The sequence below is a fragment of the Ochlerotatus camptorhynchus genome, unplaced genomic scaffold, assembly GCF_037179485.1.
Source record: "Ochlerotatus camptorhynchus isolate MF236.1 unplaced genomic scaffold, CSIRO-AGI_Acam_v1.1 ptg000022l, whole genome shotgun sequence".
Classification (NCBI taxonomy): Eukaryota; Metazoa; Arthropoda; class Insecta; order Diptera; family Culicidae; genus Ochlerotatus; species Ochlerotatus camptorhynchus.
In genome coordinates, this window is record NW_027040514.1 from 4,059,245 (window position 1) to 4,083,418 (window position 24,174).

Sequence of the window (24,174 nt, forward strand, 5' to 3'; positions counted from 1 at the left end):
TGAGTAAACGCTCTCGAAAACTATTTTGCTAGCTTTTGCTTGTAGCTGTATCTGCAGCTTCTTTTCAGCTACTTTACAGCGCAACGCTGGAAAAGTTGGCTTGCAAAGCTGAAAATGTTAGTTGGGTTGTCCGTGTCATGGCCAATGCGTGCAATGAAACTTATACTCTATTTGATTTTAATTTTCTGTTAAATTTGTTTGTTAGAAGAATGTCAGAAGACTTGTTTTAATATATTTAGATATTGATTAAGACAATAGATAAATCAAGAATATAATAATAATAGTAATATATACCTTTGCTTGTTTTCTACCCATATGGGACAGTTATGCGATTATGGGCAATGGTACCTACCCTCAATTATGATTGCAATATAAGGAACGTTCGGATAAAGATAATCTCAACCGTGGGTACATTTTCTCTGAAGTCACATATATATGATTGTTTAATTCAGCATTTGTTTCGTGTTCATTTTACAAGTAATAAAAAAAAACATAAAAAAGAATCACAGAGTATAAAACATATAATACACAGAGGCTTGTCACGCATATGCAAACTATAAGTTATTCACCAGACGAATGTACAATAAAGAAAAAACAGACTATATCGTATTTTTTTTTCTTCCTAGGAAAAAAAAAAACCTCCTTATCGGATTCTAGCTCTATTCTCCAGTTCTTTAGGCAGAATCGCAAATTTTGCATTGCCTTTCATCGATTTCAATTGGATTTTTCTCGCACTAATTCTCCCAACATTGGGTATTATCAACCTTTTCAAATATTAACAACTAGTCTGCCCTGTTTACACTCTAAATATCTGCTAATAGGGAGATATTGGTTGGTTTAGGTTGTAGTTGCTGTTGCACCCTTGCACAGTCGGCATAAAAAAAAGGAACAATACTGGTGCGCCGCGACGCCGCAGAGACGGATTCTCTCAAATAGTTGACTAATAAAGCTGCTACAACGGTTATGGTACTAGCTTTGCGATGATACTATCTTCAAAACGAAGCGAGAATGATATGCAGTAGTAGCATTTAGTGGCGCGTGTGTTCAGTGTCGAGTGAGTAGAAAAATGGCTCGCCGTGAGGTGGTTTAATAAATTAGTTGGTCTAAATAAATAACTCACTTATTTGTATCTCCCCGTACTTCTTTCGTATGCTAGCTCTGCTTTTTTTCATCAAGGAAACATTATTTTGTCGTCGGATGTCGGAGCTGCATGATTCTACAGAATGTACTCTTCTAACGGGCTACTGTGTTATGATCTACATGGAAACGCAATGATCGCCTCCTCGACTTCTTGGATGATCGCTACTCGGCAGTTAGGTTCCAGTTCGAGTGTGCTCAACTCGCTGGCTAATTTCTAGTTTTCTAGGTTGCTGTTTTTTTTTTGTTTTGCTTGACTTTCGCACACGTGTTTCTGGTGACAAGCAATCCTAACTTTAGATTTAATTTTGATAAGTTAAATCGTATCATTTCCATCATTTAATTTGTGAATCAGTACAGCCTACATTGTTTTGTTCATATTAAATTTTAATGTTCAACTTGATATCAGCTAAGGTTGAGTAGGGATGTTTGATTTTTGTATGCTTTATGGGGAGATTAATTGCCATATTTGTTGCGATGTCGCGTGTTTTTTTTTATTTCAACGATCTATAGGGTTAGTGTTTCCCTTTCTAGGTTCTCATTGGATTATTTGCTGCCGTTATTTCTAGGTTTCAACTTTTTTTTTTCTACTTGGAAAAAAAGTATTTAAACACAATACAAACGAAGGAAGGTTGATTGAGAGGAATTGGCCTTGTTTTGTTTTCAGTTTTTAGGTGTTTATTTTCGGTATTTCTAATTTCCTAGGAGGTGGAAAATGAAGCTACTACGGCGACTACACGGCGAATGAGAACGACCCAAATTTGAATTTAGTTCGCTCATAATCGCTAAAAGTGCAGGAACTCAGTGATGAGTAAATTTGCCTCATGTTTTCCTGTGGAAAATCTCAGAGATCTGCCGGAAAACTGAGGAAAATTGACGAAAATTTTACTCACTCTAGGAGTAGGACCAATAGACTGAGTGAATCCAATCTTTACTTTTCTCATGTCCGGGATTTTTTTCCCTGGTCAAACGTGGAAAAACATGAGGCAAATTTACTTATCGCTCATTCGGTCTCATTCGCCGTGTAGATAGTTTGGGTTTTTTGAATGCGATCGAAAGGGCTACTTGGATCAAAAGCTTGCGTTGGACTTTGAAGGGGGAATATAGGTTCTGTTCTAAAGGCGTTTACAGCTCGTACACCCATCCGGGAAATGCAAGATTCTATTACTGATTTGCATAAGAAGTATACAGTTTTTTTAATGCTTCACCGCATGAACAGATTCTGTAATATAGTCGTCGGAAGGGTTTTAAATAATTTTATGATTTTTATGTTAGGTAATTTTTCAAACAAGGTTAGATTCCCCAACTGGACTGCGGCTAGAAAATCGTCCCGTGAACGTATTATGCGAAAAAATATTTTCTTGTTGAAGCTCGCTGCCATGAGCTCCTAGGTATGCCTCTGCTGCGATATCGTGCCGGTTCAAATCCAGTTCCAGCGCTTGCTTGTTTGTTGCGTTCCCGCACCTTCGTAGTGTGTGGCTGATCGACCTCCACACTCTAAAAAATCTTCACGACCGATTTACGTGAAATATCACGTAACTGATCTGTATTTAGAAAATCTCAAATGTTACGTGACGGTAGTAACTTTGACCTGAATTACACGCCATGTCTACTAAAAATGTTGGTGAAATTGACCGTATATTCACGTTAACAGATCTAGTGTATTTGTGTTTGTGTGCCAGAACATTTCACGCGAGTGAGCGAAGCGAAAGTGTTTCGGTCACGGAAGAGAAGAAGAATTGCGGACAACAGTATGTTTTCACCTTGGAGTGAACCCCAGCAACAATCAGTGCCGGGAAATGGACTGCAGTAGGATCCACCAGCAGCAGCACCTCACCTCCACCAGCAGCAACAACAACAACAAAACATTCCATCGATAGATTCAGCGATGTTGCATTTTTTTCAGCAAATGCAGCAGCAGCTGCAACAGCAAATGCAACAACAAATGCAACAGCAGATGCAGCAACAGATGCAAATGCAGATGCAGCAGCAACAGGCGTTTTTGAAACAGCAGGAGCAGATGTTTCGGGCGGCGATGTCGGCTATCAACATTCAAGTGCCGACGAACCCTGAGCAAATTCTCGATTAGCTGGCGAGTAACATCCGCGAATTTCGGTACGAACCGGATCAACACGTCACGTTTTTCGCATGGTACGTGCGTTATCAGGATTTATTCGCCAAAGACGCCGTTCGCCTCGACGATGAAGCCAAGGTGAGATAGCTGCTACGGAAGTTGGGTCCTTCAGAGCACGAGAGGTACACCAGTTACATCCTACCGAAAAGCCCCAACGAGGTGAAGTTCGACGACACGGTGAGTAAACTGAAAAGTTTGTTTGGTATGCCAGAGTCTGTGATTAGCAGACGGTACCGGTGCTTGCAAGTCACTGAGGACTACAAAACGTTCGCCTGCCGGGTGAACAAACTGTGTGTCGAATTCGAACTTGGGAAGCTTTCGGAGGACCAGTTCAAATGCCTCGTGTTCGTATGCGGGCAGAAAGCGGAAAGCGATGCGGAGGTCAGAACCAGGTTGCTGAGCAGAATCGAGGAGCGGAATGACATCACGCTGGAGCAGATTTCGGACGAATGTCAACGGCTTCTGAACCTCAGGCACGACATGGCGATGATAAAGGCAGCGTCTTCGTCGACAGCAGTGCAAGCATTGAAGCGGAAGCAGTTCGGTGGGAAGCATTCCCGCTCAGGACGAGGATCACCAGGTTCAAGATCCCCGAATCAGCTAGGTGCCGTTCCAGCAACGCCTTGTTGGAACTGTGGCGCCATGCACTATTCCAAGGACTGCCCCTTCCTCAAAAATCGGTGTAAGGAATGTGGTCAGGTGGGCCACAAAGACGGGTATTGCTCAAGCGCAAAAAAGGTGAAATCTGCAGGCAAGCGGTACTCGTCCAAGCCGATGGTAACCAGAAGTGTGCAGGTGAAGAACGTTCGGAAGGGTAGGAGATCAGTCTTCAACTCGACACTGCGTCGGATATCAGCGTCATTTCCGAGCAACCATGGCGGCATATTGGAAAACCCACAGCAAGTCCTGCAACAATTCAAGCCTCTACTGCATCGGGCAAACCCTTGAAGCTGGAGTTTCAGTGTTCATGTGAAGTTGCAATCAAAGGGGAGAAGCATCAAGGTCGATTTTTCGTGGTCAAGCAGCAGCTCAATTTGCTTGGACTGGACCTAATCGACACGTGCGGTCGGTGCCTATGGATCAGTTCTGCAATCAAATCAGCAGCTATCCAACATCGATCAGCTCCCTCCAAGCAGCTTTTCCAGCGGTGTTCAATGATGAACCAGGGTTGTGCTCGAAGGCCAAGGTGAAGTTCACGTTGAGGGAATGTAAATCCCCAGTGTTTCGACCGAAGAGACCAGTGGCTTACGCCATGTGCAGTACCGTCGATGCGGAGTTGGACCGGCTGGAACGTGCCAACATCATCACACCGGTCGATTTCTCGGAGTGGGCAGCTCCAATCGTTGTTGTTCGTAAAGCAAGTGGTGCAATCCGTATCTGCGGTGACTACTCCACGGGCCTAAACGATGCTCTGCAGCCGCATCAGTACCTACTTCCTCTACCGCAGGACATCTTCGCTAGGCTGGCGAACTGCAAGGTCTTCAGTCAAATCGACCTTTCAGATGCGTTCTTATAGGTGGAGGTGGATGAAAGCTGTCGAGAGTTGCTCACCATCAACACACATCGAGGTCTCTATCGGTACAATCTGCTTCCACAGGGAGTTAAGGCAGCACCCGGAGCGTTTCAGCAGCTTGTGGAAACAATGCTCGCTGGACTCAACTGCACTACGGGGTGTCTCGATGATGTTCTGGTCGGCGGAGTCGACGAAGCAGACCATTGGCGCAACCTTCAAGCCGTCCTTCGTCGAATTCAGGAGTTCACCATCAATGCGGAAAAGTGCTCGTTTGGCCAGCGTCAAATCAAGTATCTGGGACACCTCATCGACGGGCAAGGTTTGCATCCGGATCCAGCGAAAGTTGAATCTATCTCCAACATGTCAGCGCCGACAGACGTTTCTGGAGTTCGATCGTTTCTGGGAGCGATCAATTACTACGGGAAAATCGTCCCGAGTATGCGTACGTTACGATATCCGCTGGATGAGCTTCTCAAAACCGACAAGAAGTTCGTCTGGTCAGTGGAATGCGACAAGGCCTTCTCCACCTTCAAGCAGATTCTCACCTCAGATTTGCTTCTGACGCACTACAACCCGCAACGCGAGATAGTGGTAGCAGCGGATGCGTCATCGGTTGGAGTTGGTGCGACCATTAGCCACAAGTTTCCAGACGGGTCGATTGAGGTCGTGACCAAGTTCCACAAGATGCTGTTTGGTCGGAGCTTCACACTACAAACTGATCACGCTCCACTTCTTCGGATCTTCGGGTCGAAAAATGGCATCCCAGTCTACACGGCGAACCGGCTACAACGTTGGGCTTTACAGTTGGTGCTCTACGACTTCAACATTGTTTACGTAAACACGACGAAATTCGGAAACGCCGATATCCTGTCCCGGTTGATCGATCAACACGTCAAGCCAGAGGAAGACTTCGTCGTAGCCAGCATCATCACGGAGAACGATGTAAGATCCATTGCATTAGATGCAGTTAACGCACTTCCTCTCAGTTTCAGGGCAATACAGCACGCCACCCGTTCCGACCCTGTACTTAGCAAGGTTTACCGCTTCGTTCAGCAAGGTTGGCCACAGTTAAAAACGGCCATTTCGGACCATGAGATCCAGCTATTCTTCAACCGAAGTGATTCACTATCTACGGTTCAAGGGTGCGTGATGTTTGCCGAACGTTTAGTGATTCCGACCGATTCCCGGATACGTTGCCTCCATAGTGGTCATCCGGGCATCCAGCGCATGAAAGCGATTGCGCGCAGCTTCGTTTACTGGCCGTCTATCGACTCGGATATCGCTGCGCATGTCAAAGCGTGCCATCACTGCGCAGTTGCAGCCAAGAGTCCGCCCAAAGCACCGCCGCTGTCGTGGCCCAAGTCAACGTATCCATGGCAGCGCGTCCACATCGACTACGCTGGGCCTATCGAGGGAGAGTATTTCCTGCTTAGCGTCGATTCGTACTCGAAATGGGTGGAAATCGTCAGAACCAAGTCGATAACAGCCACTGCAACCATCGGAATCCTACGAAGTCTCTTCGTTCGCCTTAGTATGCCAGAAACGCTAGTCAGCGACAACGGTACGCAGTTCACCAGTGCCGAGTTCGCACAATTCTGCCTCGAGAACGGTATCGAACCACACCAAACCTGTCAGCACCTGTCGGAATGCTCCGATGAATCCATTTTGGTAGGTTGGGAGTGTCACAGCAACAGTAAGGTGATTAGAATTCTAGATCACTACCGGGTTCAGTTCACCACGCCTCTGTGGTCGTGCTTCTTTTAGTTGTTAACGGTAGTGTTTCGTTGCCTTTTAGATCTGAAATTTGCACATCTTGATGGATTGAACTAGCTGTTTTAGTTCCCCTTCCACATTTTCCTCGAATATCTTCGGTATTGAATCAGATGTACTTTGTTGCATTAAGCAAACACCAGCGAAGGAGTCGCTGGTGGATCCGTCATTTTCAGCGTTTTATTATAGTCAAGCATATTTTTTCAGTTGAAGTTTTGACAGCTCGGAAGATACCAAGAAACATTCAGAAACACCTTCCTATACCTAAAAACACACATGAACCACAATAAGCAGACACAATGTGGCAGAGTGACTTACCCCCTGGATTTTCTCCTTATCTTCGTCGAAACTTTGGTTTTATATTGCACGTAGCAGGGAAAATAGTGATAGAGATATTTATATTCAAAATGGCGAATGTCATTGTGTCAAAATCTCTTCGAAAGTTTCGGCGAGTACATTTTGACTGGTAACGAATTTCGATCGCATTTGTAAAACCCACCTACACGTCAATGTAATTTTTTCTAAGATGAAATTATGTCAAATGCTACAAGCAGTCCTCGAAAGCTTGGCTCCAGCTTCACCGTCAGTCGTGTTCAGACTTAAAATAAGGGGGTTATCTGTCTTCCTATCTTTCACAATTTATCCTGTTGGTTTTCTTCTCAGTTTCTTCTGTATATAACACTGTAATAAAATATCTCTATGCAATCTGTTACAATAATGGTTGCTTATGTATTTATCAGAGTTCTGCTTGAGAGGGTTATCTAAGATTTCTAAAATTTTAGGCTGAATTCAAAGTATCTTTGTAAAAATGAAAATTCTGTAAAACCGAAACATTATTAGCACACAAATTATATAAGGTCGTGTAAAAACTCGCGGTGAAATATTTCAATATCTGTGTTTGTGTGCAGTTTTACTCTTGCGTAAAGTCGCCATATTCAATGATTTTGGTTTGGTTTTGGGTTTGATAAATGCATTTCATACATATACTTCGTGCCGCACGGGGTTTTTTTTTGGTACATCGCCTTCTGTCTGTTTCGTACTAATGGTATATAATAGATCTGAATGGCGAAGAGTGCTGTAGAGAATGTCTTTTATAATCGCTCCTAAAACGTTTCGACCGGGTTTTACGTGTGTTTTACTTTTTGGTTGCTGTAGGATTGTTGTGTAAAGTAATCAGTCGTATAAGCTCGCAGAGGCACACGAGTTCAGTTGTTCGTAATTTAAGCAATCTACGTCACGGAGCATTCGAAGACCAAAAGTTAGGATTTCAACTAAAAGGGACATTTTAAATGAGAGATTAACTTACCGATTCAATTTCACTGTTGTCTTCGCTACCGGTAGCTTCCGTCGGGTCACCCATTGCCACTCGAGCATACTCGTCTGTGTCGATGCTCTTGCAGAAGTAGATGGCGTATTTCAGCTTTTCCTGGAGAACAGCCTGCGAATCAAAGCGTACTAATCATTAGAGCCCCTCACTGAACAGGGAACACTTGACTCGCCACTTACCTTACACGAGTACCTCGGCATCTTGAGCAGGAAGAAGCAAGTGTAACTCTCCGGAAGGAAGTGATCCGGCGGATTGTACTTGTCCAATACCTGCAAGACAAAGTCTCGCCCACGGAAGTCGGCAATTGTCCGCGGTAGACGCGTTCGACCCCACACGAATCGTAGAAACAGCGACCGTTCCTGGTTGGAGAATTCCTCCATCACTTCCCAGAACCACTGCACCAGAGGAGCCGTAGATTCCACACCCTTGTAGGTGGCAACAGTCTTCAGTAAGCATAGGGGAATGTCCGGCGAACCGCAAACCATGGCTTGCAGTTCAGATGCGGAAAACAGCGAAAGCAAGGGTACCGCGATTACCTTGGACATACCGTCCCTGACGGCCTTGACCTGTTCGTCGAATTCGTGGATGCGATACTTTAGCGCCAGCTTGACATACTCGTTGCGATTTTCCGGGGTTATTTTGGTGAATCTAAACGGGAAATTAGGTCATAATTTGTCCATATCCCACACCGTTCAAATACAAATTCTCACCTTGTAGACAGAGGAACCTCATGTCCTTTGGCCGACGGCGTCGAGAAGGGTAGCTCCATAGTAGTAAAAACCTTTGGATCGTCCTCTATATCTCGGATGTACAACAACCCGGTAATGTAGTCGCGATCAACTTCGGTTAGATCGGATGGACGAAGTTCCTCCCCGCATAGCTGTCTCCAAACCGGTTCGGCCAAACTGTTGAGACAGAATATTCAATATCTAAGGCAATCCCTCGATTTCAAAAACCAATACTCACTTCAAACTTAACGGTGATCCTGTTCGCACAGCAATTCCCATAAGCACACCCAAGAACCTAAACATGTTCATGTGCAGCACCGAGTTCAGCGTCGGATCCAGCAGGAAGCAGTCCCGATTAGCACCGGCTTCGCCACGCCCATTGGGAGTCTGGATCAACAGTGGTACGCTTCCATTCTGCAGCTCGTCGCACATTTCCGCGATCGATTCACTAAATCCGCCTCCACAATCATCTACACTTTCACCCACAAACTTCACCTTCCACACCCGATGAGGCATCGAAAGAGCTTCCTGAGTGAGCAGCGGAAGCTTCTGCACCATCTGTCCGAAGACGCTCTTCATCCCGTCGACTCCTGCCAGCCCATTACCGGATCGCATCCGCGATCGTTTGACCTGTATCCGATTGAGTTCGATAATCGGTCCGTGGGGTTTGTCACGTACCATGGTCGTTTGTATGACCTTTCGGAAGCCAGCTTCCTTGATCGAGTACACTAGGATATCCTTCAGAGCACCCAGTGAAAGCTCCCCGCTAATCGGAAGCATCGCCAGGCAGGGGCAGATCAGTTCGGAGAAATGATGCAACAGCACAAGTCGAGCATGAAGGACCTCCGGAGAGATGTCCCGCACGAGATCATACTCCAACGGAGGGGATGGCGGCGGTCGGACGGCTTCGCTCAACTGATATGTCGACAACGCTAGTGTATGGGCGGATCCGCAAATAACCTTTACGATGTGCTTGCCCTGCAACGACTGTACAAGTCTCGGGCGCTGAATTGCTGTTACCGTTCCGTCTCCAAGCTGACCTTCATCATTATCACCCCAGGTGAAAACTTCTCCTGAATCACTACAAGCTACGCAATGCAGTGATCCCGTGGCGATCGAGATGATCTTCTTACCTTGAAGAGCCGCAACCTTTTTCGGTCGACGCACGTGATCGGTATTTCCATGACCCAAACGATGGTAGTCTCCTTTTCCCCATGTATAAACACTACCCGATCGTGTCAACGCCACGGAAAACTGCGAACCACACTCCACCTTGATTACTCCCAATCCTGCCAAGCTTTCGATCTTCATCGGGACCTTGCATCCATCCGATCCACCTCTACCCAGTTTCCCGTAGTCTCCATCTCCCCAACTCCACACGTTGTCATCATCCGTGATACACAGCGTCTGGGCATCTCCCGATCCACAAGCGATATCAATTGCTCGATAGCCCAACAGCGCCTCCACCAGTTTCGGTTGCAACTGATCTTCCGAATCTCCATGGCCCAACCGACCATATCTACCCTTGCCCCAGGTCAATACATGCCCCTGGGACGTTATGCACGCCGAATGAGCACTTCCACACGCAATATCTATAACCCCAATTCCGGATAGCGCCTCGATCAACTTCGGACGGTCATAGCTATCCCGGTTTCCGTGGCCCAGTTTACCGTCTTCACCTTCTCCCCACGAGAAGACCTCTCCATCCGAAGACAGCGCCAGGCAGTGTTTCCCTCCAGAATTCACCGCCACCTTCTTGATAATCACATGTTGCAACGACTCCACCAAAGTCGGAGCTGACACAGAGTCTGTTCCTCCAATCCCCAGTCGTCCACCAGCTCCGTACCCCGTAGCATACAACTTTCCATCCGGCGTAACTGCGTACAGAGTTTGCTCTCCACCCGCGATCTGGATTGGTCTCAGCAAGCTCAACGCTTCACAAGGAGTCGGCATCTTGATTCGACTTCCATCCAATCCCCCAAGTTGACCTCGATGGTTATGACCCCAGCCGAAAATAGTACTAGCTCCTCCCCAGGAGAACGCCCAATCTTCCGGCCTTCGATTAAACCACTGTAGCAGCTGAGAATCGTACTGCGGTGTGAAGTAGTTGTGATCTTCATGAAGATACTTGGAAGTATCGATCGATTCGATTTCGCTTCCCGGGGCGGAACTGGCAATCAGATCAAAGGCATGCTGACTGAGATTCGAGCCGCTATTCGTATGTTGGATAAGCGAGCAGTTGCTACTGGTGAGACTATTGGCTCCGGTGTTTGGAAGCGACAGGTTCGTCGCTGGCGAAGCGATCTCTATGAGCTTCTTACGAACTTCGAGGGTAAAGGTTGCGGGTAAAGTCACCCGACGAATCAGGGATTGAGCAACCCGGACGGCCGAACAGTAGCGGCGGAACCAAGCCCATTTATGGGCATCACCATGGGGCAGCATCGAGTCAAGCTGCATATCGCAAGCCAGGGCTACCATCGTTTTGAAGTACTCGGAATGCATCAGATGGAGTCCGGTGCGGACTTGCGGTTCTTCGTATTCGTACTGCCGAAGAATGATCGGAATCAACGGTGTGAGGATTTCGTTTACGGATGGCTCGAGAGAACGAGGGGCTTCCCTGGAGGTTAGATACTGATGCATTTTCTTCAGTGACCAGATCCTCTGGGCAACGGTCAATGAACTGAGTTGGGCACACTGAGACAGAGCTGCCGTTAGCCGAGTCAAGGTATTGCTATTGTGCGGTACGAGCGACGAGTCCAACAGAGCCATAACCATTGCGATCGAAGGTTGAGACAAGACCGTACGATCTGATCCTAGCTCCTGGAGATAGGACTCGGGCATGATCGCATGAACGTAGAACCGCCAACCCCACCCATTGACGGAGTTATCGCTGGTAAACTTCCAGCGCATTTCATCACCGGCAATTCGAATTTCCGGAGCCCATTGAGCCCATTCTCGGCCGGATCGGGTGGCCACTATTCGCCCGGAACCGTCTATGATGATCAGTGGGTCGTTGCGACGTTCCGTCGAACATTGACTGTCGAATTCGATACGTAGAGCTTCCGCACCGGGAATCTTCACGTGACCTAAACATTGAGAATGAAAATATGATCAGTTGAGGCACCAACGAAACCTCCAACTACACTTACCAACAAGCGTGATGTCGTCAATGTATGGATGACTAGTCTCCTGGACAACCGGTTTCGGCAGTTTGCCGAGCGAGTGTCGCGAGGTGCACAAATCTTCCAGCTCAGTTATGCAAGTTTCGATCAACATGTTGGCGATCGTCGTAGTGCCTTTGGCCAACGCGATCAACGTGCTGGCAATGGTTTCCGAAGTGTTCGCCGGGCCTGTACGACCGGAAACGCTCAACTTGAGCAGCTCGATAAGATGCTTTGCTTCCGATTCGCCCAAAAGTGCAGTGAAGTCGTCCAATCCGCTGATGACCGGGGCCTCGTTCATCATCTAGAGAGGGAATAGCGATTTCAAGCGATCGTGAAACGGAAGCATGTATTGCATTTTACCTCATCATTATGGGTCATGGTAGCTGCCATGACAGACATTGCGCTTGCGGACATCTTAGAGTGTCGTTGCGTAGCATTGCAGCTGGAAATCGATGCTGACAGCGACAACGAACCCGTCAGGCTGCGATACGCACTCAACGCATTGTTCATTCCGGATACGATCGGGATATCGCAATCGTTGATTTCGTTTGTCTGAAGAAAAAAAAAATGACCTGTTAAGAGTTCATCGAGCGCAGATGGCTATCGTGCGAACTTACCGTTAATCCAGAAGCATCGGCCGGACCTTCGCCTCCACCTTGAGCGATTACCTCATTCTGCTGGTTTACCGCTTCACCGTCGCCTTTGGACTCATTCAGATCATTTTCGGACACCGGAGTAATGGGACGAGTCTCGTTAAATACCCCGAGGTTCTTGTCATGCGCGGTCAGCTGTGAATGGCACGTCAGTGCGGCAATGATACAGGATCTAGCCTGTAGAATACCCATCGCGTTCAGTATATGGGACAGAGCAGCTTGTCGGGCGCCATACGTATCCAGCGATAGAACGCTTTCGGAAAGCGAAGGTCTTTGCTGTTTGGCGTTAGCAACTCCAACCTGCGGATGAGCCGTCGTCGGTTCCGTATCGGAAGCGTGAATTCCCAAGCTGTGGCTGCCCAAAGGATCTTTGCTGACCGCGAATGGAACTGGTTCCTTCTTGTCCTTTTCCGATGGATTCTGCGGCAGACTCCACGCTACCGAGTGCGAACTTCCACAGGCGACACGATTGACGAACACTCCATCCAATCCCAAGACCAAGTTTGGCTTCTTATTGACGACTGTGTTTCCTGAACCCTGTTGACCATGGTCGTTGTCTCCCCAAGCGTAGACCTGGCCACTGTCGGTAACTGCAAGGCAGTGTAGCGCTCCAACTGCCACGTGGATAACCTTCTTCCCGCGTAGTCCTTGGATGGGAGTAGGCTTTCTCACATGCTGATCAGTACCGTGACCCAATCGATAGTAATCGCCTTTACCCCAAGTCCACACCTCACCGGACTTGGTCAAGGCTAAGCTGAACTGAGCTCCACACTCAATCTGCATCACTCCAACGCCATTCAAACGCTCCACTTGATGGGGCACTGAACATCCCTCAGACCCTCCACGTCCCAGTTTTCCGAAGTCTCCATCACCCCAGGAGAACACTAGCCCTTCTTCCGTCAGACAAAGTGTCTGTGCATCACGACTTCCGCAAGCTACCTGTATGACGCGATGTCCTTGAAGAGTGGCCACGAGCTTCGGCTTCAATTGGGTGCAGTTGTCTCCGTGACCTAGGCGACCGTATTCGCCCAATCCCCAGGTGTACAGCTCTCCCGAACTAGTGATTGCTGCACTGTGACTCGATCCACATGCAATGTCACGGACCCTCTTAGTTCGCAGACTCTCGACGAGCTTTGGTTTCTCCAGGGTCAGTCGATTGCCGTGGCCTAGTTTACCATCTTCTCCTTCACCCCACGAGAATACCTTCCCGTCTAACGTCAACGCCATAGCGTGTTTTCCTCCAGAATGAACGGCCACTTTCTTCACGACGTACTGATTCAGGATCGGCACTTGTCTTGGGGTAGGTACATTATTGTTATGGCCCAATCCCAGTCTACCGTTGGTTCCTTCTCCGCACGCGTACAACTTACCATCTTGGGACACGATGAACAGGGACTTGGATCCTCCGGCAATGTGGATCGGCTTCAGTTGACTCAGCACCGAGGAATACGTCGGAAGCTTCACCTTGGATCCCTTGAGACCTCCCAACTGTTCTTTGTCATTCAAGCCCCAAACCAAAACTTTGGAAGACACTTCATTCGACGACTGATCATCGGTGTAGTTCGACGAGGTCGAGTACGTTGGTTCGGCAGCAGTATCGTTCTCAGTCGCTAGGAATGAAGCATTCTGCAGCATCATCTCCAGATCGGTTTGCTTCCTCTTGCCAATGATGTTGATTCCATGTACTTTGCACTGGATACCGTTGTTGCGACACTGCTTGACCAGGATCTCAACCCATGCGTAGTACTGCTTGCATTCGTTCAACAGAGGAACCACCACATCCGTCGGATTGATCGAAACCCAATGGAGTTCCTTGAGCGAAGCCATCGAGTCACCACCCTTGATCACGACCAGCGAGGGCATATGCGAATAATCATCCGGATCGACGTTGATCGACAGGGTTTGGATGAAGACTTGGTCGTGTATCTCCAGTCGAATCCAGTGCTTACCTTGGGTGTTTGAACTCTGCCAGAAGTTGGTACTTCTATCCAAGAGGTACTTGGCCGACGATTCATTCGAGGAAACGGTCAAAGACCGGATACAGCGGGACCAATCATCTATGATATCATAGATCCCACCCGTCCCGGAACTTCCCACATGCAGGGGATTTGAGATCAACTCCAGCTCGTTCAGATGACCATTCCATAGGGTTTGCTGAGGAAACTCAGCGGTAACCTCACTCCCGTTGACCGAAGTTACTGTTCCTATACTACCTCTCGGGATCGTATTCAACCGGTAACGAAAATGTTGCGTATTTCGAATTCTAACTTGCGATCCAACGCTGATCGTGGTACTATTTTCCGAGGGTGGAGCTTCCAGCAGTTCCAAATGAACGAAACACATCCAGTACGGTCGATCATGCATTTGCCAGTCAATCCTGACGTTCAGATCGTGCAACCCTTCCGGTTCGACCTTCAACACCGTACCGATGTCTCCCTTTCGAATCTCCTCGAAATCTTGACAGCAGCGAACCAACATCCCGGGACAGATCAACCCTCTCACATACATAGCATACTGATCAGTAGATTTGAAGTCTTCCCGCATCTTGAATGCGACATGCTGTGAATCATGCATCGAAGATCCACCATCCATGGTATCCGAGCTGGCGCTTTCCGTATCGCTGTAGGCGTCATTATCATCGCCTTTTCCGCCCAAGTTCGCCGTCACATCCGGATGTTCCAGAATCCATTGAACGACCTGCTCTGCTGTGGGTTTGTTGTTGGTGTGCAACGTCAAACTTTTGATCGCCGTTTCCACCGACTTGCGGGTGAATCCCATTTCCATGATCTGCGCCACCAGTGGACTTGGAGGACTGCGTCTCGCTGTTCCACGACCAGCTCCGCCAGACGACGCACCAGTAACGGCCTCCGCTCCGGACGGAGTCTGAGCGTCCTCCAGGGCCGATTCGTTGTTGTAGATCGGAACTCCGTGGATCATCGTCGGTTGACTGATCGGGAATGCTCGTTTGTTGGAGTTTGATGGGGCGTTGAGTTCATTATGAACGTGACTTGCTAGCATTTGGGAGATGTTGAGCGCAGCTAGTTCCATCTCCAGGAAAGAGTAGCATGCTTTCAGTGGGCTGGGTTGTGTAGCCCTCAGTAGGATCGTCTGGATCAACAGCTCCGTGAAGGTTTGCGATTCGTCTGAGGTGTTGGATTCACTGCGGGTCTTTCCCTCCTCTGGGCTGGTGTCCCGGTCGGAGACGCTATCCTTGGAACAGCTTCGAGTGATACCCGGTGATCTTTGGCGCAGAATTTTCCGAAGTAGGTTTTGATGACGGAATAGAACCTTGGTTGCCTTCAAGGCAGAGAAGTTGATCTGCTGCGTTTGCAGTAAATGTGTACTGATATTGTTGACAACGTTCATCGGTGTTTGGCCTATTCCATAGAACAGGACAGCCCACGAGTTGAGCAGCATCTCATTGATGGTCAACTTGGACAAACTGAAGGCTCCTATATCGGCGCATTCGGAGACCTTGAAGATCGGTATCTTTTTGGTTTCGGCCAACGCGTGGACATTCATGACCACCTTTCCCTTCTTGGTCATTCTCGAAATCGTACCGCGAACTCCATCGAGAGTTAGATTTAGACCTAACCTTGGTCTTGAATCGCAACCACCGATCGTGCAGAGTGTTCCCATGATAGAGGCCTTCTCGCCTTCGAAGTTGATGTCCAATTCGCTCACGAGCAGCACATCAGCTACCAGACAGAGTTTTTGCGCAATGAATGAATTGATATTTTCATTCCACAGTGGGAGGGTATGCAGCTTTCTGATCAGTACAATGATTTCTTCAGCGATCGTTCCCGTATGGGACGCACTGTACAACACTCTGGACTTGATATCCGCCGAATTATTCAACAGAGATAGATCATTCGGACAGTACAACGTGATCGTTCCAAGAACTTCAAATAGTTTGAAAATTATGTCATCGACCCGATCTGCTTCCTCGTTAGTCCAATTGATCAAGGTAGATTGAAGCAGCCTTAAGCAGTGAAGTTTCTTGTAGACATCCTTTTTGCAAGTGATCGCAGAGTTTAGAATTTCGAATGCAAGATCAACCCAAACCGGCGAAGTTAAATGTTTCGATAGTGCTTTTGAGGAGGAAATTGCCCGGAGGAACCCGATCGTCGTCCACTGTTCCATGCCAAAGTTGTAGTACGTAATTCGGTTGGTCAAGATCGCTCGGAACATAGAAGCTACGCTTCGTAGTGAATTTTCCTGCATTCTATCGGCGTGAATGCCAACGGAAGCGAATATCATCTGAAGGGTTTTGATACATACGTTACGCAGCAGCTTGGTGGGATGAGATTCGCTGTACAGGTGATGATCGATGAAGTCCTCCTTTTCGCTGTCCTTATCCGGCGAGAGGGCTTTCAGGGCACTGTCCGCCAGCCGAAGGTCGTACTGACCTTCCTTACCCATGCGGTAGGAGTTGGTCGAGCCGTTGTCCCACTCGACACGGACCCAGCTGCAATGGAATGAGGATCGATAATGTCAGAATAAATGTGATCGTCAATACTACTCACCCATCTTCTCCGATTTCGCTGATGATTCTTCCTTCCCCACCGGGACCATCCTGTTCTCCCCACTTCCAGTCCGCTCCACGGGCAATCCTCGTTCCGATCTTCATTAATTTGGCCAGCTCCGGCCCAGGCAGACCTTCCTTTGATGATTTGAGCTGCAAATAATCACCGCCAATTAAACGAACCGCCAGACACACCAGCAAGTTACAACACTTACATTCGTTACCACGTCCTCGTAGATGACGGAAATATCCGTATTGTTCTTGCTGTTCGGTAGATCCGCTCCAGTCTGTCTCAACAGACCCATAATACTTCCCAGAATGCCGGAATTGATCAGCAAACTCAACTCATTGGCTTCATACGTCGTGGATAGTATGCCGAAAATGCTCAACAGGAATCGTGCCCGCGGCAATTTTTTCAGAAACACGTACGTTCCCAGGTTGGAATTGTCCTTCTCGCCGTGATTGCGATGCCGTCCGTTGATTTTCTCCTGATTGACATACTTTTGCAGCTCGGCGACCGCCCACTCGATGATCTTCGCCTGCGCGATCAGAATGTCCGCCTTCTGAAAAGCGGTGATCATGTTCAGATTCTCCAGAATGTGCTCCGCATTTTGCGTTTCTCCTTTGGCCACGTGCATGCCTAGATATCCGTTGAACAGGTTATACTGCGCAGCATCGAACAGACCTACGATTTTCAGCAGTTCATAAAGCATCGACAGACCCTGTTTGCGAATCTGATAGCGCTGAATCTGGCAGTACATTGCACGTCTCAATGTTTCCACGTCGCACAGGTCGTACAGTATGAAATCCACAATTTGCTGACTGATGCCGTTCTTGAACTCGGTCGGATACGATTCGATCAGACACTTCTCACTCAAGCTGGCAATCACGTTGTTGATAAACTCATCGCCGCCGTCCGGATTTTTCATCTTCGAGTTGTTATAGTCGATAAGTTCATTCGTAGGCGTCTTGATCTCTTCACTGGAAATCGGAATCTTCTTATCTCCAGCATCTCCTCCTCCCCCACCAACGACGACGAGCCCGTTTGTCACGACGTTCTCCGTATTGACCGCACTTAGGAGATTTTCATCGGAAGCAGCATGCTTCTGGACGGCCAGAACCACTGGCGATGAGCACCGATCCCGTGCCACAGCTGTCGTCAAACTCTCTAAACTTTCCACCTTGATGAGACTTTCGTTGACTAGATTCTCCGTGGATGAGAGATTCTTGCAGCTGAGATTTTCCTGCGATTGGATCTTGGTGATCGAGGACGTGAACTGACTCTGGATGGTCACGTTCAGTATGTCCTCCGGTTTGGCGCATGCGAGCTGCTTCTTGGCCGCGCGCATGTCGGTGATAATCCGTCGGACCAGGGCCTTGAAGCGGGGTAGCTTGTGCAGAATGTGAAGGTTGCTGAGGCCATGCTGCTCCAGACTGATGGCCGGGCGGATTTCGTACAGCAGAAAGCGACACTTGTCGATCATGGGAGCGCACACTTCCTTGTAGCTGCGGTTCAGCTGTTGACGCATCTTGACGATGCCCCACTTGGTTTGATGGACTATTTTGATGATGTTGACTATCGGTGCCGGAGGCTTGGAGCAGTTGCCGCTGAGTTCTGTGGAATGAGATTGGAAATTGAAGGGATGTGGGTCGTAATCAGCTAAGCGCAAGAACTCACCTCTATCGACAACGGCCAACGCCAGCGGTCCCAGGTTCTGGTGCCTAATGAGCACTCCCATCAGCAGTCGCTCCAGTTCCATTACGGGATGTTCCGGTGGGAACTCCTGGTGCCAGATGAGATGATTCTCTTTACAGTACTTCTCGCATATGGCAATCCACGACGCGACCAGCGGATCCGTAAGTTTCGCTTCGCCCAAGTTGGCAAGCATTGTCTCCACCCGGTGCGAAATCAATACCGATGGCCAATTGGCCATCTGTGGGACGTCGGCAATGGGAATCTGACTGGACGCATCTGTCGGGGTGCTGCCGGCCGTGGAACCACTGCTTCGGGCTTCACCTTTCTCCTCGTCGAAGGGATTGCTCGGTTGAAGAACTTGGAGTCCTCCGCTGAGAATGGTGGAATTGAGAAGGTTCTTGCATTGGATTTCCGCCGGTTGAAGAGCGGATCCCGCCTGGAGGATGTTGCTTCGCAGTCCAAGCAGGTAGGCCAGCATGCATTCCGAGTGGAAATGGGTTAGAGTGGTCATTTGTCGGGGGCTGTCCTTGTCGCAGATTTCGTTGACTGCGAAGCGTCCCACCCGTAGGAACGAAGTGATGAATTCGAAGGCAGTCCTATGCTGGGGATTGCTGATCTCTAGGGAAATGTCCTTTCCGGCGTTTGCGTGGAGAATTTCCTGTGTTGTTGCGTTTTCCGCTTGGTAGTCCTTGACGTCGTACACGTTGCCATTGATGATGACCCAATTGCCTCCGTCCGAGCAGTGGTTCTCGATGTCGCTTCTGCGGATTAGGAGGGTCTCCTCCTGAACAGGAGCAGCTTTAGCGGTACCACGGCAGATGATTCCCGGCCATCCCATGTCATCGGAGTCGTGCACTTCGCCTTCGTGGGTGAGCCTGTTGAAATTGTCCAGGGCGTGCAGAAGTCCGATGAAGTGCTTGTTCCAATCGAACGATGACAGGAAGAGGGATTTTTCCTTTTGGATCAGGACTAGACCGATCAAAAGTTCGTAGAGCAGAGCGTCGGAGATGTCGTTCTTTAGGATTTCGGCAACACCGTCCTTACCCTGGAGGATAGTTTCATGGGCTTTGTTCAAGGTGGTTACGCATGCACCGACCACCTGTTGGATGTAGGTATCCAGAAGGGCTTCGGCACCGCTGAGATCGTCCACTTTGGATTGGTAGATGTAGGACAGGAGCAGCCGTTGAAACTTGTGCAGCAGATCGAGACTGGGCGAGGGTGGTTCCGGGGAAGAAAAGCCTTCCTCAGTCTTGAGATATGGCCCGAGCATGAGTTGACCCAGTCGGGCCTGCGTTAGGCTGGAATTGTTTCGTAGCAATTGTTTCAGTAAATGCAACAGGGACAGATGGGTTCCGGTGGAGGTGCAGTCTTGTGAGCGTTGAGCGTTGATCGCTTGATTCAGGGCTGTTTGAAGGCCTCCTTCGGCCATTAAGGACCCAACGAGAAGATCAGTCATAAAGCGATGGCCGGAACTGTTGCTGGTGATGGTCGTATCGTGACCGGCCGGGAGAAGCGAGGTAAGTGTTTGAGCACGTTCCGAAGCGGTCGGGAGAAGAATGGACCAACCGACCTGGAGAGTCCATTGAGCAGCTTCCTGCATGGTTTTCAGAACGACAGGGCCACCGGCAAGGTTGAGAATGCGAGATTTTAGGCTAGCAAGTAATCGGGATCCTTCGACAAGGCCGACTTGCCGAGCGGAAACGTTGTTGACAATCATGGCATGCAGTTGCAGGCGCAGAAGGTTGAGCGATGCTACGGCTATGCATTCCGCTTCCTGGCTTGGTGGGTGACGGACATCTCCGGGGGTGTTGCAGACCATGCATAGTAGCTGGTCCAGCATTCGGAATGTGTGTTCACTGAGATCTACTACGAACGGGATCTTGGAAGCGACTCCAAGCGTTGAGGAGTGGCACCAAACGATACTTTGAGCGGCACCGCAGGTCATGCCGGATATTCTCAGGGTGGGTGGCGTCGTTAAGATTGGACTTTGGATGATGGGATCCCGAGAGACTCCTGACGGGCAGATCTGCTGGTAGTCGTTGCGACCCCAACCGTACAGTTCTCCGCTGCTCGTCAAGGCCAGGCAGTGAGCGGATCCAACGGCGACATCAACGATCTTCTTTCCCTCCAGAGCCCGAATCAACTTTGGAACGTTGGAATGTTCAGAATTTCCGTGACCCAACCGTCCACCGTGACCCTTTCCCCAGCTGTACAGAGTTCCGTCGAAGCTGAGCGCCACACTGAATTGCGATCCGGAATAGATCCGCGCCACATTCGCGACCGTATCGATCTGTACCGGAATAGGCGATCCGTTACAGGAACTGTTTCCAAGCTTTCCGAAATCTCCATCACCCCACGCAAACAGCAGCCCACTATCCGTTACGCACATGGAATGGGCATCACCACTTCCGAGTGCAACATCGACCACTTTGTACGACTTCAGGGCTTGAACTTGCGTGGGGACAAACTTATCATCCGAATTGCCGTGTCCTAGCCTACCGTAGGTTCCTTTGCCCCAAGTAAACAACTCCCCGGTCGTAGTAATTACCGCGCTGTACGATGCTCCACAGAAGATGCCGCAAACCTGCTTCTCCAGCAGCCCGACAATCTTGGCCGGAACTTCCTTCGACACTGTATCGCCATGTCCCAAGCGGCCACCGTCTCCCGCTCCCCAGGACCACACCTCGTTTGCCGAACTCAGCACCATGACATGTCGTCCCTCGCAGTGAGCCGCAATCTGAATCACATTGACCCCTTCGAGTCCTTCGAATGCCTTCGGAGCAATGTTCTCCGAACAGTTCGAATGCAGCGAGAACACCTGACCGCTGTTGGTCAGAATGTAGATACTATTCTCGGTGCAGACCACCTGCCGAACCTGTAACGTCGCTGGGAGGTCTATCGTCGCAGCCGAATACCTCGGAACCGAACCCAGCAGCTGCGTAGTCCCATTGCTCGCCTCGGACGTGAATCCGTACATTTCCGGTGAGCAGGAACTCCATCCCAAGGTAAAAATCTTCTGCGCGTTGGATTTGTTAACTTTGGTCGAGTAGTTTCCTGCCGGAAGGTGTGGCTTCGCGAGCCGATCCAAATGACTGATGATGATGACGGCTGCCTGCTTGAGATCCACGTTGGTCGTTTCATTTTCCGGAAGGGTTAGGAACCGCAGAAACGATTCCGTCGGTCCAAAGTGGAACGAATCGGCTGTGCTGTACGATCCGAAGCTGTCGATCTGTTCGTAGCGCTTGAGAAGCGATACCAGCGGCGCTCCCGCATTCTGTGGTGGACTTCGATTGTCGTCACTTTCCTGATCTTTTTCGTGCAGAGTTAGCAGAAGGGAGATGCCTTCGAGCGATCCTCCGAGGGTGCCCTTCTGGGCACCCAATTCCAGTAAGAGATTCAATGCAATGTGGCGATCCGCTTTCGGGACCAAACAGCGACCACCCATGACATCTCCTAGCACAACCTGCCTCAGGAATTTGATGGACTTTTCGACAACCTCGATCCACAGTGAAGACATTTGCGATGTGTCGAAGAGCGATGCTTCCGGGAGGGTCTGGAGTGCTTCCAACGCTTCCGACAGAAGTTCCGAGCACAGTTCAACATCTTCACCAGAGCGCCATGCCCGTCGAAGAAAGGCGAACGAGAAATTCAGCGCAGCACGGGTTCCAACGCGAGCCAATCCGAATGTTGCTTTGTCACAATCCTTCAAAGGGGTCCGATCAAAACTGGGATTTTTCTGTAAAGCAATACAAATCGTTAAAGAAAAAATACCTCAAGCTAACACATCGCTGGACAAAAAATCGAAAGCACATGTATTGCGCGACAACAAAGCCAATGACCTTCTCAAATTACAAACAATATGCGCTGTTTCATCGGCGCACATTCTCGCTTGCATAGCAGCGGGGGGGAAGCCAAACGGAAAAGCATATGTACAACAACATCAACTTACGCTCAACTTGGTTGCATCGTGAATCTCGCTGGCCACCATGTCCTGGCTAATTCCCGACCGTCCATCATCCATGCCGGCTGTTAGGGCTTTCTCTTCCAACTTGCATCGCTGCAAGGCAACGAAATATCTCCGATAGACGTACAGTAGCTGCTTGGTGCGCGTGGCCGACAAGCAATTCGCCGCTGACTGAAGGCATATCTCCCTTTGTTCCGCAATAAGCTTTCTGCTGCACGCGCGTTTCTCTTCCACACCTAAAATTTCAAAAGCAAACAATCAATCCTTTGTTCCACCCACCCACCGAGCAGTACTCCAAATCTCCCAATATTACTTGGTATGGGGCTCCACAGCCACGAGTCCAAAATAGTTCCCGAACAGCTACCATCGTTCTGGTTCTGGTTCTGCTGCTGCTGAGCGCCACTCGAACCGGAAGATTTCTTCACCGGTCCTTCCTCCACTTCCAGCAGCTGACAGGCGGCACAGCAGCAGCTCGAAGTCGCACTGCAAACTCCCTTACAGCAGGCACAACTTAACGCCTGCACTCCGCAGTAGTACTTTCCGTCCGGCCGGGCGTACGCCACATCGCCGCAGGAATTGACCGACGTCTGCGGCTTGCTGGCGACTACTTCCTCATCTTGAACCAGATGATTCCACAGATTGGCCAAATCCTCCGAACATCTCAACGCCGAACTCACGTCCGCCTTAATCCACTTCTTGTCCAGATAGGGGAGCGCCCGGAAGTGCAACTCTGTACTGCCAGACGTTCCGAAACCACTCATCGTTTCAATCCCCGAGAGATGAAACACAAAGAATCTAATTCACTACCCAAACACAGCACTTTTCTCTTCTTTCCCTGAACACACCGAATGCTTGTTATTTTCACTGGTTCGACGACGACGACGATGACGACGGATGGTAAGGTGGTAGGTTTGGTGCGCGGTGGTGTATGAAGAAAAGATGGAAACTATTATTTTCTCTCTATACAGCAGAAAGGAAAAATGCACTTTTCCGGCCGGATTCCATCGCCCGGCGAAGGATTCAACACTCCGCGGGTGCAGAAGCACGCGGGCTTCCCTTTGCGAGCAGTTACAGTCCGGATCGGGACACTTTTCGGGGATAATATTAACTTTTTCGCAACTGGTTGAAAGTTTTTTCACCTCCCGTTTTCTTTTGCAATTTTCCAAATTTTCTACCTTTGACAGTTTTGGCAGAGAAGTGCTGTCGCGGTGGGGGCCCTGTTGACAGCGTTGACAGCCGCGATGGCAGCCGGAACACGAGGGGCTTTTGTTGTGGACGCGATGGCAATCAGCTGATAGCCGGGGGTTATCGTTTTTCAGTCAAATGGCCGGTTAGTGATATGCTCGCAGGGATGGTCCTCGAAAAATGGGAATAAAAAAAACGGTAATATTTTTTTAACTCGCGTTAAGCGCTGGCCAAAAAAAAAGTAATATGCCTCAACGTACACACAAAAAAAAGTTGTTGAATATTACATCCAAACTGCTGCAACCAGGTCAATCCATCGGTTGTGTAATATAACGTTGTACGATGTACATCGATTTTGCGAACAAAATTACATCCATT

At 49.0% G+C, this 24,174-nt stretch overlaps 2 protein-coding genes across 2 annotated transcripts; one reads left to right on the forward strand and one right to left on the reverse strand.

The window, feature by feature from the left end:
* Positions 1–409: 409 nt before the first annotated feature.
* On the reverse strand, positions 410–23,757 carry HERC2 (E3 ubiquitin-protein ligase HERC2). Its single transcript, XM_065226510.1, has 13 exons — positions 22,925–23,757; positions 22,597–22,847; positions 18,630–22,383; positions 17,167–18,566; positions 16,953–17,104; positions 12,391–16,894; positions 12,134–12,325; positions 11,759–12,074; positions 8,848–11,695; positions 8,592–8,786; positions 8,061–8,529; positions 7,861–7,992; positions 410–7,783 (listed from the first exon to the last, which is right to left on the reverse strand). Exons 1-13 carry the CDS (start codon positions 23,370–23,372, stop codon positions 7,775–7,777), a joined length of 14,670 nt encoding a protein of 4,889 aa, XP_065082582.1. The 5' UTR covers positions 23,373–23,757; the 3' UTR covers positions 410–7,774.
* On the forward strand, positions 4,914–6,548 carry LOC135704751 (uncharacterized protein K02A2.6-like). The gene has a single exon (XM_065226236.1). The coding sequence runs from the start codon at positions 4,914–4,916 to the stop codon at positions 6,546–6,548; it is 1,635 nt and encodes a 544-aa protein (XP_065082308.1).
* Positions 23,758–24,174: the final 417 nt, after the last annotated feature.

Coding starts and splice junctions, on each gene's coding strand:
- LOC135704751 (XM_065226236.1), top strand. CDS start 4,914: ATGCTCGCTGGACTCAACTGCACTACGGGGTGTCTCGATGATGTTCTG.
- HERC2 (XM_065226510.1), bottom strand. CDS start 23,372: ATGAGTGGTTTCGGAACGTCTGGCAGTACAGAGTTGCACTTCCGGGCG. Junction 18,567..18,629: donor GTTGGCCGTTGTCGATAGAG/GTGAGTTCTTGC, acceptor CTCATTCCACAG/AACTCAGCGGCAACTGCTCC. Junction 7,993..8,060: donor TGCCGAGGTACTCGTGTAAG/GTAAGTGGCGAG, acceptor TTTGATTCGCAG/GCTGTTCTCCAGGAAAAGCT.